At 35.1% G+C, this 15,094-nt stretch overlaps 1 protein-coding gene and 1 long non-coding RNA gene across 3 annotated transcripts in view; both read right to left on the reverse strand.

The window, feature by feature from the left end:
* LOC101506712 (uncharacterized) overlaps positions 1-14,641 on the reverse strand; it is a 22,121-nt gene extending 7,480 nt beyond the window's left edge. The window contains exons 1-7 of one of the 2 annotated variants that reach the window (XM_004513245.4): positions 14,400-14,641; positions 14,200-14,284; positions 13,586-13,711; positions 13,298-13,456; positions 11,644-11,762; positions 11,319-11,510; positions 10,735-10,825 (exon numbers count right to left, since the gene is read on the reverse strand). In XM_004513245.4, coding sequence (XP_004513302.1) covers positions 10,735-10,825; positions 11,319-11,510; positions 11,644-11,762; positions 13,298-13,456; positions 13,586-13,711; positions 14,200-14,284; positions 14,400-14,563 — 936 coding nt within the window. In that variant the 5' untranslated portion in view covers positions 14,564-14,641. The remainder of the gene's footprint in view (positions 1-10,734; positions 10,826-11,318; positions 11,511-11,643; positions 11,763-13,297; positions 13,457-13,585; positions 13,712-14,199; positions 14,285-14,399) is intronic. The other variant, XM_027337755.2, reaches the window with a different exon arrangement.
* Positions 8,428-10,728, reverse strand: LOC140919324 (uncharacterized). Its single transcript, XR_012162013.1, has 2 exons — positions 8,929-10,728; positions 8,428-8,833 (listed from the first exon to the last, which is right to left on the reverse strand). It is a non-coding gene; the product is annotated as an uncharacterized lncRNA (long non-coding RNA).
* Positions 14,642-15,094: the final 453 nt, after the last annotated feature.

Raw genomic sequence — 15,094 nt, forward strand, 5'->3', positions numbered from 1 at the left:
ACAAATTCTTGATCAATGGTTCTCATGGCTCCCACGTATTTTTCAAAATTCTCGACATACTCATCTATGGTGCCTGTTTGTTTCAAGGATAACAATTGCTCAAAAGGATTCTGAACCATTGAAGGTTGGAATCTACGTACCACAGCAATCTTAAAACCTTCCCAATTAGGGTTAGGGTTGCATTTCTCCCACCAATGGTACCAACTCAACGCTTTTCCTTCTAGAGCCATGACTGTAGCTTGCATCTTTTCTTCCTCGGTTACCTCCTTTAACAAAAAGTATCGTTCCAATCTGTGTGTCCATCCAAAAGCATCTTCTCCCGCAAAAATTGGAATCTCCAATTTCCGCCATTTCTCCCTACGATGAACTTCTTCAGTGTGACCTCCATTACTTCCAGTTCCTTCCTGAAACGGACTACCCTGTTCACGATTCGAGCCAAATTTCATCAACAAATCAGCGATTTGATCCTCATGTTTCTTCGCCAGAGCTTCTGCAAACTCAAGTCGAGTTTTCATCTCTTCACGTTCCTGTTCCCAATCGTCATTGGCTCTCGCCATGCTTCTCGTCCTCATATGCAGCAACTCCAAGCGTGGAATTCAGGGCACCAGGATCGGTGCTCTGATACCAGTGTTAATATCGGTATCAATTAGGAACAAATAGCGTAATTGAAACTGAATGGTGGATTAGGATCAATGAACCCTAATCTCTTTGTATTATTGATTGAATAGAAGAATTACAAGGAATTGTAGAGAAAGAAGCAAAACAGATAGATGGGAAGAAAACAGATAGATGGGGAAGAAAACAGAAATCTCTAACTGATTCCCAGAATCAGTTATTCCTACTCCACTGTTTCCAAAACTAACCCCCACCTCCTATTTATTCTATTCCCACTAACTATTATTCACTAGTTAGTTATTTTCATTTAGTGCCAGGCTGGCGCCTCACATACACTTTAGTAATAGGTGGCCTACAGTCCTTCTTAGCTCTATCAGTGGGAGTCCCTAATATGGTCCTCAATTTTAAGGGGCCATAGGTGTCTATAACTGACTGGTTACACAACCGGTTATTGTTTTTTGGGGTTTGATAGTGTTGAAGTTGTGGGATTTTAGAGAAAAGGAGAAGAAAAAATAATAAGGGTTTGAATATTATTGATAATAGTTTAATGTTGACTTTTTATTACAAAAGACTCAATATCAATCTTTATTTATAGAGAAACATAGATTCAATCCTAAATAAAGAATAAATCATAATAATAATGATAGATATTCTAAGATATCTCTATGATTATAAATTGATCTTAGAAAATAACCCAAGATACTCTAATATAATATAATAGATATTATAAGATATTTTTCTAATATTCTAACACTCCCTTGTTACAAGAAAACAATGTTTTGATCCGCAAAATAATAAAAGAAAATGGAAAGACAACTCAGGGATGCAGGTGAAGTCGGAGAGAATTGCCATAAATACAGCCTAGCCAGATAGCCGGAATGATTATCAGCATGAGAGAAATTCATGACAAGCAATTGAACAAAGCAAAGTTTATGTCCTTATAAAAAACTGCATTTGGAAGCTTCAAACCAATAATATCAGAGACTCAAAATATTTAAACTTGAATTTGCTTAAAGGAGAGAGAGGCATGCTTCAGGGAGAGAAAGGCAAGGCCAGTATATCTGGGACAAAGATGGGGCTAGTGTATCTGGGATAAATTGTCAAGCTGTATGCATGTGGCTTGAAAGAAAAAACTTAAAACAAATCTGGAACCAGGAAGGAAAACTCAATCTAGACGACTGAAACATTATGCCGGAAGACAGACGCGCCTGAGCTCGAGGCTGGAGGTGGCGGCGCGTGAGATGAACATGACGAATCTTGGAGACACATGAGCGTGTGTGGAGCAACTTTTGACCTAAAAAAATTTGGGTTGTGTAGATTGGGAGATTCTGCACAAATTGGAAGTGGTTGTGTCGGAAAACTTTTCCAGCAGCGACGGCAGAGAGCAGCAGACGGCGGCAGCAGATCTACTTGCATGAGAGATTAGCAGGGCATGAGAGCTCGTGTGACGGCTTTTGGCGACGCGCTTTCGGACATGACCTGATCTGTAATTGACGACGATGTTCACAGGAAAATTTGCTGGAAATAGTGGCAGCAACGGCAGTAGTGAATTGAACAGAAAACGAGTGAAACGTGCCGGAATGTTGGAAAAGAGAAACTATGATTATATTCCCTAACTGTTGGGAACTTGGCAGGGAAATAGAGGCAGGATCATTCAAGGAGGATCGAAATAGGCTCTAGATACCATGTTGAAGTTGTGGGATTTTAGAGAAAAGGAAAGAGAAAATAATAAGAGTTTGAATATTATTGATAATAGCTTAATGCTGACTTTTTATTACAAAAGACTCAATATCAATCTCTATTTATAGAGAAACATAAACTCAATCCTAAATCAAGAATAAATCATAATAATAATGAGAGATAATCTCTATGATTATAAATTGATCCTAGAAAATAACCCAAGATACTCTAATATAATATAATAGATATTATAAGATATTTTTCTAATATTCTAACAGATAGGGAATTATTAAAGTTTATTTGGGTTTTAGGATTTTTTTACATTCCAATTCCATTCCCTTATTTCCTTCTCCTACACCAAACTCATTTGGGAAAATATCAATTTTCAATTGAGCTAGTAAAGTTTGAAGCCCTCACTATGATTGTGTTATTGCCTTTCAGTCGGTGAGTAAATCTAAAGCGGCCACCTTCAAAAAATCTTATGTAGCAAAAACTCAACCTATGTCCATGTCTCTTACCCAATGTTCTCACAACATTATCGGGTAAGATTGGTACAGTGACTCCACTAAAAACATCACAATATATAATCCTATGATCAAAACTAAAAACGCTACCAAAAAATCCACAAACAACTCATGGAAGAACTCAACCTACATGAGAAACCACGGTCTTGAAATCCCATTGAACGATAACAAACCATTCACATAAATGGGCAAACAGAAAAGCACACAATTACTTGGTATTAGGTTGTGGTTGTCACTTGTGGAAACAGAGGAACACAGTCACAATGAGGTTTTCAAACTTTGAAAGGAACCAAATTGATATGACCGGCGTCGGGCGACAAAGATGAGTTCAATTGAAAATTAATTTTGACTTAAATGTGTTTAGAGGGACTTCCTATAGCAAGTTAACTGTAGAGGTTCACTAGTAGTCCCTTAAATTTGGGGACCATATTAGGGGCTCCCCATATCACGTAAATAGGGATAATATCTTGTATTTATAGCCTTGAACTTATATAAAATTGACTCTAATGTGTAGTTCAGACACAATTACACCATATGTCCCCCTCATTCTCCCTCATTTAACACTCATTTCCCGCTTATTCTACGTGGTTTCTAGGCCCCAATAGACAATAGGTTACTGTTACTTAGTGTTGAAGAATCAAGATAAATTAGATTTTATTCTCTTTTATTTTATATTATTATATTTATTTTCATTCTGTCATTATTACTCAGTATTACTATTGTAATTTTTTCCCCTATATAAATAGCTTAGGGCTATAGTAATAAAATATGAAAGTATTTTGTCTTTTACTTTCTTCATGGTATCAAGAGCTCTGGTTAGGGTTCTGTAAACCTTTCCACACAACCCACTAGGATTTGGCGCTCCAACCAACTGAGCTGCCCTTATGGGTAGCGGCGACAACAACGACCATGGTTTGGGTAAAAAATCAGAAGTAGTCAACAACGCCGACAATTTAGGCAGCGCCCTAGGCAGCAGTGCCAACGGCCCAGGCGGCCAGAATGGTTTATCTAACCATGGTTTTTCCAACTTTTTTGGCCATGAGAGAACTTCTAATGCCCTCAAGGTTGAAATCCATAAACTAAATGGAAAAAATTATGTCGAATGGTCCCAAACCGCAAGATTGATTTTAAACGGTAAGGGAATATATGGTTTCCTAACAGGAGAGGTGCAGATGCATGCCACAACTAATCTGAATTACAGGTTTTGGAAATTTGAGAACTTTGTTATTATTGCTTGGCTGCTTAGTAATATGTAATCAACAATCAGAAAACCTTTTATGTTTTTGCCGCGAAGGAAGTTTGGGAGGCTGTCAAAGAGACATATTCTGTTATTCAGAATTCTTCTCAAATTTTCGATCTCAAATCACGATTGTGGCATGCCAAACAAGGAGATAGAGATGCCACTACCTATTATAATGAGTTGATGACACTATGGCAAGAATTGGATCTCTACTATGATGATCATTGGAAGTGTTGTGACGACAATGTTTTGTTTCTTAAGAGACAGGAGAACGACCGGTGTATTCATGTTCTTGGTTGGGCTTAATAAGCGGCTTGATGAAGTCCGAGGCAAGAGCTCGTGTGACGGCTTTTGGCGACGCGCTTTCGGACATGACCTGATCTGTAATTGACGACGATGTTCACAGGAAAATTTGCTGGAAATAGTGGCAGCAACGGCAGTAGTGAATTGAACAGAAAACGAGTGAAACGTGCCGGAATGTTGGAAAAGAGAAACTATGATTATATTCCCTAACTGTTGGGAACTTGGCAGGGAAATAGAGGCAGGATCATTCAAGGAGGATCGAAATAGGCTCTAGATACCATGTTGAAGTTGTGGGATTTTAGAGAAAAGGAAAGAGAAAATAATAAGAGTTTGAATATTATTGATAATAGCTTAATGCTGACTTTTTATTACAAAAGACTCAATATCAATCTCTATTTATAGAGAAACATAAACTCAATCCTAAATCAAGAATAAATCATAATAATAATGAGAGATAATCTCTATGATTATAAATTGATCCTAGAAAATAACCCAAGATACTCTAATATAATATAATAGATATTATAAGATATTTTTCTAATATTCTAACAGATAGGGAATTATTAAAGTTTATTTGGGTTTTAGGATTTTTTTACATTCCAATTCCATTCCCTTATTTCCTTCTCCTACACCAAACTCATTTGGGAAAATATCAATTTTCAATTGAGCTAGTAAAGTTTGAAGCCCTCACTATGATTGTGTTATTGCCTTTCAGTCGGTGAGTAAATCTAAAGCGGCCACCTTCAAAAAATCTTATGTAGCAAAAACTCAACCTATGTCCATGTCTCTTACCCAATGTTCTCACAACATTATCGGGTAAGATTGGTACAGTGACTCCACTAAAAACATCACAATATATAATCCTATGATCAAAACTAAAAACGCTACCAAAAAATCCACAAACAACTCATGGAAGAACTCAACCTACATGAGAAACCACGGTCTTGAAATCCCATTGAACGATAACAAACCATTCACATAAATGGGCAAACAGAAAAGCACACAATTACTTGGTATTAGGTTGTGGTTGTCACTTGTGGAAACAGAGGAACACAGTCACAATGAGGTTTTCAAACTTTGAAAGGAACCAAATTGATATGACCGGCGTCGGGCGACAAAGATGAGTTCAATTGAAAATTAATTTTGACTTAAATGTGTTTAGAGGGACTTCCTATAGCAAGTTAACTGTAGAGGTTCACTAGTAGTCCCTTAAATTTGGGGACCATATTAGGGGCTCCCCATATCACGTAAATAGGGATAATATCTTGTATTTATAGCCTTGAACTTATATAAAATTGACTCTAATGTGTAGTTCAGACACAATTACACCATATGTCCCCCTCATTCTCCCTCATTTAACACTCATTTCCCGCTTATTCTACGTGGTTTCTAGGCCCCAATAGACAATAGGTTACTGTTACTTAGTGTTGAAGAATCAAGATAAATTAGATTTTATTCTCTTTTATTTTATATTATTATATTTATTTTCATTCTGTCATTATTACTCAGTATTACTATTGTAATTTTTTCCCCTATATAAATAGCTTAGGGCTATAGTAATAAAATATGAAAGTATTTTGTCTTTTACTTTCTTCATGGTATCAAGAGCTCTGGTTAGGGTTCTGTAAACCTTTCCACACAACCCACTAGGATTTGGCGCTCCAACCAACTGAGCTGCCCTTATGGGTAGCGGCGACAACAACGACCATGGTTTGGGTAAAAAATCAGAAGTAGTCAACAACGCCGACAATTTAGGCAGCGCCCTAGGCAGCAGTGCCAACGGCCCAGGCGGCCAGAATGGTTTATCTAACCATGGTTTTTCCAACTTTTTTGGCCATGAGAGAACTTCTAATGCCCTCAAGGTTGAAATCCATAAACTAAATGGAAAAAATTATGTCGAATGGTCCCAAACCGCAAGATTGATTTTAAACGGTAAGGGAATATATGGTTTCCTAACAGGAGAGGTGCAGATGCATGCCACAACTAATCTGAATTACAGGTTTTGGAAATTTGAGAACTTTGTTATTATTGCTTGGCTGCTTAGTAATATGTAATCAACAATCAGAAAACCTTTTATGTTTTTGCCGCGAAGGAAGTTTGGGAGGCTGTCAAAGAGACATATTCTGTTATTCAGAATTCTTCTCAAATTTTCGATCTCAAATCACGATTGTGGCATGCCAAACAAGGAGATAGAGATGCCACTACCTATTATAATGAGTTGATGACACTATGGCAAGAATTGGATCTCTACTATGATGATCATTGGAAGTGTTGTGACGACAATGTTTTGTTTCTTAAGAGACAGGAGAACGACCGTGTATTCATGTTCTTGATTGGGCTTAATAAGCGGTTTGATGAAGTTCGAGGCAGAATATTGGGAAAGATCCCATTGCCATCACTTCAGGAAGCGTTCTCATAAGTTAGAAGAGAAGAGGCGAGACAAGGTGTTATGATAGGTAAGTCACCTTCTGTTGGTGAGGTTGAAAGCTCTGCCCTAGTCACTAAGAATGAAGACAGGAAGAGCGCTGACAAGAAACCATGGTGCGAACATTGCAAACGTCCATGGCACACACGTGATACATGTTGGAAGCTCCATGGAAAACCTCCAAATTGGAAGAAAAAAGAAAGAAAAAAAGGTCATGCGCTCCAAGCTGGTACATCTGATCAAGAGAAGCAGTCTCCTTCAAGCCCATCTCCTTTCACCAAGGAACAATTAGATCAATTGTACAAACTTCTCGAGCCTGTTTTCTTCTTATAGTCCTTGTACAGGTAACCACAAAATTAAATTGCAGATGGCTCTCTTTCAACCATTGCAGGGAAAAGTTCTGTTATTCTGTCACCTAAGTTAACCTTAAAAGATGTCTTACATGTTCTTAATTTATCATGTAATTTGTTATCAATTACTAAATTAACAAAGGATATAAATTGTCAAGCTAACTTCTTTCATTCTCGTTGCACTTTTAAGGATTTGAGCACGGGAAAGATGATTGTCAATGCTAAGGAGAGTGGAGGACTCTATTATCTTGACAATGGACTCGATTTCGAATACCAACAAAAAACAAGTACCTACTTTGAATCTATTTTTGTTTCTTCTAATAATGATGATATTATGTTATGGCATTTACGGTTAGGACATCCTAGTTTTCCGTATTTGAACAATTTGTTTCCTAAATTATTTTTTAAAAAGGATTCGTCTTTATTTCATTGTGAAACTTGTGAATTTGTTAAATATCACCGTTCTTCTTTTTCTACACAACCATATAAACAATCAAAACCGTTTGCAATTATTCATAGTGATGTTTAGGGTCCTAATAGAATAAACACATTTTCTAATAAAAAATTGTTTATAACTTTTATTGATGATCATACTAGAATTTGTTGGGTTTATTTATTGAAAGAAAAATCAGAAGTTAGACAGGTTGTCAAAAATTTCTTTAAAATGGTGCACACTCAATACCAAACAAATATTCAAGTCTTCAGAAGTGACAATGGTAAAGAATATTTTAATATACTTTTGTCCGATTTTTTTCTTGCAAATGGGGTTGTTCATCAAAGTTCTTGTGTTAATACACCCCAACAAAATGGAATTGCAGAGAGAAAGAATAGGCATCTTCTTGAAGTTGCTAGACCTTTACTATTTGCAAATAAGGTTCCAAAATATTTGTGGGGTGAAGCCCTTTTAACTACATCATTTTTAATTACTTGAATGTCATCTAAAGTTTTAGATTTTCATACACCTCTTGATATTTTTCGAAATTATTTTACTTTGACTAGTGTCCCTGCTGATTTGCCACTAAAAGTTTTTTGTTGCACTGCTTTTGTTCATGAACATAAACACCTTGACAAACTTGATCTACGAGCAATAAAATGTGTGTTTACGGTTACTCTCCAACTCAGAAGGGGTATTGGTGTTTTGAACCAAAATCAAAAAGAAATTTTGTAACCATGGATGTTACTTTTGTTGAAAATCAACTATTTTTTAATGACATTCATCTTCAGAGGGGAAATTTTAAGGAAGATTTATCTTTTACTTTTGAAAACATCATTACTTTAAGTGATATAGTGTTGTCACAAAATTTTGAGACATATATTGATGCACCAAAAGAAAATGCCCAAGAATCCATATTGGAACTCAATCCACTTATGAATGAGGTTTCGACAGATTCGGAGGCGACAATTTCAAATCAAAATCACAATGATCAAATTCTTGATCTCAATAATAATGAAGGACCGTCTAAAATGCCACAATACAATGGCTCAGATAAAGAGACACAAAGCAGGTTTACTACAATTGGCCCTACTTGGAAGGGAAACGTCTTTGAAAGAAGAAACCATAAACAGATAAATGAAGGACCCATTCTCTGAACCTTCCAAGATTCTGAACCAATAGATGATCCAACACGTCATCTTGATACAGGTAAGTCTTCTTCTATTCTTAAGAGTCATGTCGAGTATCCTGATATAGACCTTCCTATTGCAATTAGAAAACCTGTTAGATCATGCACTAAATATCCTGTCTAATTATGTGTCATACTCAAAATTGTCTTCTTCATTTGCTGCATTTACCTCTAAGTTGTCTACTGTAGAAATTCCAAAAAATATACAGGAGGCTCTAAAAATTCCAAAGTGGAAGGAAGCTGTTCTTGAGGAGATGAGAGCTCTTGAGAAGAATCAAACTTGGAGAGTCATGACGTTACCTACAAGAAAGAATATTGTTGGTTGTAAATGAGTATTTACTGTGAAATATAATTCTGATAACACAGTTGAAAGATACAAGGCACGCTTGGTTGTTAAAGGGTTTACTCAGACATATGACATTGATTACTCAGAGACTTTTGCTCTTGCTTCCAAATTAAACACTATTAGAGTTCTCTTGTCCTTGGCAGTGAATTTAGATTGGTTTCTTAACCAACTTCATGTAAAGAATGCTTTTCTGAATGGTGATTCGGAGAAGGAAGTATACATGGATAACCCACCTAGCTTTGAAGATAAATTTGGTTCAAAATGTGTGCAAACTACAAAAATTACTTTATGGTCTCAAGCAATCTCCAAGGGCTTGGTTTGCAAAATTCACTCGGTCGGTCAAAAGGCAAGGATATATGCAGGGACAATCAGACCATACTCTGTTCATGAAGTTATCTAATGTTGGTAAAATTGCAATTCTAATTGTATATGTAGATGATATTATTCTCACAATAGATGACATTGTTGAGATGGAAAGATTGAAGAAAAATTTGACAAAAGAATTTGATATCAAAGATTTAGGCGCGCTTAAATATTTTCTTGGTATGGAAGTTGCTCGCTCAAAGAAGGGAATTGTTGTTTTTCAAAGGAAATACATCATAGATCTCTTGGAAGAAACTGGGATGAGTGGGTGTAGACCAGCAAATACTCCTATGGAATTAAATGCTAAACTTTGGGAGAAAGGCAGTGTTCCTGTTGAGATTGGAAGATACCAGAGGTTAGTCGGCAAAATTATTTATCTAACCCACACTAGACTTGACATCGCTTTCTCTGTGAGTGTTGTAAGCCAATTCATGCATTCTCCCTATACACTTGGAGGCAGTTTATGGAATCTTAAGGTACTTGAAATCCAATCCTGGAAAGGGTTTGTGCTTCAAGAAAACTAATGATAGAGAAGTCTCTATATTTACAGATGCTGATTGGGCAAGATCAATTACTGATAGAAAATCCACCATTGGATATTGTGCCTATGTTTGGGGAAATTTAGTTACTTGGAGAAGTAAGAAACAAGAGGTTGTTGCTCGAAACAGTGCAGAAGCTGAATTCAGAGCAATGGCTCAAGGAATCTGTAAACTTTTATGGATTCGTAAACTCTTGAGCGAACTGAAAATGAAAGTTGACGCACTCGTAAAATTGTTCTGTGATAGCAAAGCAGCAATAAGTATAGCTCACAACCCAGTACAACATGATAGAACCAAGCATATTGAGATTGACCGTCATTTCATAAAAGAAAAAATTGATGCTAGAGTTATATGTCTGCCATTTGTGACTTCCAATCAGCAAACTGCTGATATCTTGACAAAAAGTTTTTGAACGACTTATAGCCAAGTTGGGCATGACAGATATCTATGCACCAACTTGAGGGGGGGCGTTGAAGAATCAAGAGAAATTAGATTTTATTCTCTTCTATTTTATATTATTATGTTTATTTTTATTCTGTCATTATTACTCAGTATTACTATTGTAATTTCATTTTCCTATATAAATAGCTTAGGGCTGTAGTAATAAAATATGAAACTATTTTGTCTTTTACTTTCTTCACTTAGGGTAAAAGAAAATGATGTTTTTATGGCTACAGCTGAAATGACACATTAAGCTACTTATCTACATTACTGGAAGAAATCTAACCTTGAATGATTCTATTGTTCCTTCTGACTGAACAATGCTTGCAAGAGGCCCTTTGCTATCCAGATCTCCATTTTTCATCGGCACAACGAACCTGTCAAATAAGGAAATACCATCTAAGATATAGATTGAGAACTGTGAAATACAATCGCATTTGTAACAGAAAACCGTTGAAAAAAAGAAAGGGTCAGAAATCAAAATAAACAAAATGAGTTTAAGTTCAAATGTATTCTTCCACATAAGCCAGAATATTATCGGGAAAATCACCAAAAAATAATTCTTGGAGAAATATTTACTATGGACTAACAACTAACTATATAAGCACTTAACTAGTTAATGATATTCAAACAATGGTTAAGGGGTAGTAGCCACTAATTGGAGTAATTAATGACTTCAGTGGTTAACTGATCCTAAACATAAATGTTTTTACCAAAAATTCCTCTTTGGTCCCCCTGAAAATTTATTTTGCAAATACAAATTTTCACATTTTAGTATTTTGCAATAGTGATCTTTGGACTTTCTACAATGGCCCATTTGAATTGAAATGCTTTTCTTTGTGATTTTTCCATTAAATACAAAATCTTTACTTGGCTTGGAGCAGCTTTGCAAGTTTCACTGCATCATCTTGTCCTGAAACCAAGGTAAACTTGGGCAATAACTGTTTTATAACAGGTGTTATCACAATATCAGCCCTTTCCTTTTCAATGAAGCTTTGATTATACACACAGTGAGGTTCATAGTAGAGAGACAATTGGACTTGTGGAGATGTAACAAGATACCTACAACACATGTAGCACAAAACCATTAATTTATGTTCAATATAAATTTAATGAACAACATATAAGGTGGATATAAACCTAAGACAAACATGAATAAGAGAAAAACATGACAGAAAACTTCAACAGTATTTACCCATTTTCAGGGCGTTGCCAAGGTGGTCCAAGAACCGGTCCTTCTGTAGCCTTAATCCTGACCTTAGAACCATAACTTGTCTCAATTTCAGAGCTCTGTCCAGGTTCTATATATATAACCTGAAAATATATTAAACTAGATGAAAACTTAAATGGAAAACCCGTAACACATGACCCAGTGCTTCAGATATACTGAAGATTTCAATTGCATGCTAAATGCTTACAGAATACATTGATGAGCAGAACAGAAATGGGAAAGTGAAGGTGGGGAAAAAATACAACTAAATAATCAAGGCAGTAGTATAGGACAATAACACATGTAATTGTGCATTGTTAATGAATCAATGGCACATAAGACATTTCAAGCATATCAAGCATCATGAGCAGAGAAACATGTGTTCCAAGGGTAAAGGAGAGAACAGAATGCACCAAAAACACTACTATCAAGATCAAAACTGACTTTGGACAGTTTTGGCAGTTAAATTTTATCTTTCTATTATTTATGTTTTATCAATTAAGTATGTGTGTCAGTTATGTAGTTGGTTAGTATGAATAAATAGGGAGAAGGGCTAGGCATAGTGGGTTATCAATGAGTTGTTGAGTTGTTATTTGGGTGGGAGAGAACCAACCTCTCGAAACATGGTAGAAGCAGGGCCTTTGAACTTTCTGTTATGTGTAACAATTTCATTTTGGGCAAGTATGTAAGTATATGTTCTATCTCTGATTTGATATCAATTTTCCAAAGAATATGCAATACAATTAAAATGTTATGCAATTTATGTGCTATTGGTACTAGTTTGACTATTGTGGTATTTAAAGAGCATATTAAATTTAACTTTTATCTTTGTGAAGCTCTTCGCTCTTCAAAATCAATGCTGGAGACCAAGAAAAAGTTAGGTCAGCAGTCAACATGACAAGTGGATCATGGATAGTTTCTATCCAATAAAAATAGTATTTATTCATAAAATTCTTTGATCATTTGAAAAGTTCTTTTACTTTTTCAAACCTAGATTTTATGCCTCCAGTAGGCCAAATCTCGATGATAGCCTAGATTTTCTGTCAACTTTTGTGTTGACTAGAGAAACTTGACCACAAGAACAGAAGAAAAAAAAAGATAAAAATTAATATCTCTATTGATGGTCATCAGTACTATCTTACCAATAGGGAAGGTTACAATGAAATGACAAAGATGAATCTTTACTGAACTTTCCCGTTTGTTTCTACTAATTTCCCGCTCAAAATTAGTCAAACCTCTAGAATTTGTCTTCCTATTATACATTTGGTTATCTTCTAAACTTACCAGTGACTCCTAGCTAGTTCTATTAATTAGACCACCCCCACAAACAATTCAGTACATCAGATCATTGCATCATTTAAAATCCCCAAACCATGTTTCATGTACCATCAAACTATGTAGATTAGCTATATCAAAACGATGTAGATTAGTCCACAGGGGTGGAGTTCAACTAGTTTAAGCTAAGGGTTGAAGGAGTTGTAGGTAATAAAGGACTGGGATTCAAATCCCAGTGAAGGAGAAAATACTAACATAATAATTGATATACTAACATTTGCCGATAAGAAAAAAAGACATACTTCATAAATACAGCATTTAACAGCCAAAGGGAAGACTGAATATAGAAAGAACACATATTTACATTTCTGAAAAGAGGGTCCAGTAAGTTCTTGGCATTAGGAGTTGCTATAACTCTAATATTTGGAAATTTCTGAGAAAAAGGCTTTAGGGTCTTCAGATGGCAGTGATCATCAAGGCTTTGAGTAATGAGTATGCAATCAATTTCAGGAAGATCACTGAGCTGCACTATAGAAGCATACATATTAATTATAGCAAGATCATGAATTTCCACAACATGTAGTTGTAATTAAGAGGTAATCACAATCCATAAGCAACTAACTAGTAGCATCCATCAAAATTCACAAGATACCTGGAAATTTTTTAACACCTTCTTAGAAGCATCATATAGCCAAGGGATACCAAAATCCAAGTTACCTACCAAAATTGGATCAACCAATATGTTTGCCCCACTCACACTCCACAGCCAACTATTTCCCTAAATCAAAAACAACCCATACCATGTCAACGGATTATTGAAAATAGTGAGACTGAAGACAAAAAAGTGAACATAAATGTTGTTTAAACATCAATTTGTGACATCTAAATTTAACAACTTCTACATGGTTAACGCAATTCACACTTGTGGTTAATTAAGTGTTAAATTTGATTAATAGATATATAAGGTGTTAGCAACTAAATAATCATCTCCTGATCTTTATTAACCACAAATTCAAACATTATTAACCACAATTCTAAGGTGCCCAAATTTCAAGGTAGTTGGAACACCTGAAATCGTAATTGATAACGTCTAAAATAGTGGTTAGTAAAACTTAGTTGATGGTTAATGAGTTATCCAATCTTGGTATACTCATTATTCATCAACCATTCATTGTAGCCCATATAAAATTTGTTGAACTTAGGTGTCTCAAATTGTTCTTAAGATAACATCATTGGAAATGAAAGGGCAAGAACCATAAAACCCACCTCTAAATATGTGAGTTTGAAGGCATCAGTTACAGAGAAATTCGACACAACTGCGTTGTTGTCAGCAGAAACAGTACAACTCAATCTGAGAATAAACACAACTTTTGGTTGATTAATTCTCCAAGCTTAAACATTATGAGAGAAATAATGAAGACTGATTATAAAACAAGTGAAGAGTAAAAGGCAGAGAAACTACTGACTTGGAAATTTTTGCGTTTAATCGATGGAAAGGTGTGCAAATTGAAGTGGCGAGACTTTTTGGGATAAAACCGGCAGATGAGGAAACGGGGTGGTAAAAGGGTGATGTTCTTATGGGGTGAAAGGTTTTGTTGAGAGAGAGACGATGGCACTTTAACGTGGCCATGATGGATGATTTACTCAACCAAACCGCTTCAGCTTAATGTCACCCAATCAATAGGCAGTCGTAGTATAGATGTATTTTCTGTCTTTTTTTTCTTTTCTAAATTGCCCCTCTTTAGTACAAGTTTTGTTGGTTATTTTCGTTTTATTTTAATTTTTTAAATTATAAACATTAAATACATATTCTATCATTACAAATTTCATATATTTAGTTTTTTTTTATAATGTCTAACATTATAACTTTAAATATTACAATGATTAATTTTTTTAACTTAATAATTCAAATGTTTGATGTCTATAGTTAACGGTCTAATCGACTTCTTTTTTTAAGATTATATATATGATTGATTTATGTAATTATACATTTTTTTTAGATTTTATAACTTTTATTTATTTATTTTGATACATGTAAATATTTGTTTGTTTGTGCTCTTTGCTTTTTTGTTTTAGTTTTTATAAAATTGATTTTCATTGAAATGAATTTTTGCAATATATAATATTTTATTTTAGTTCCTCAATTATTAACGTTATAAGG

The sequence above is a fragment of the Cicer arietinum genome, chromosome 2 (assembly GCF_000331145.2).
Source record: "Cicer arietinum cultivar CDC Frontier isolate Library 1 chromosome 2, Cicar.CDCFrontier_v2.0, whole genome shotgun sequence".
Taxonomy (NCBI): domain Eukaryota; kingdom Viridiplantae; phylum Streptophyta; class Magnoliopsida; order Fabales; family Fabaceae; genus Cicer; species Cicer arietinum.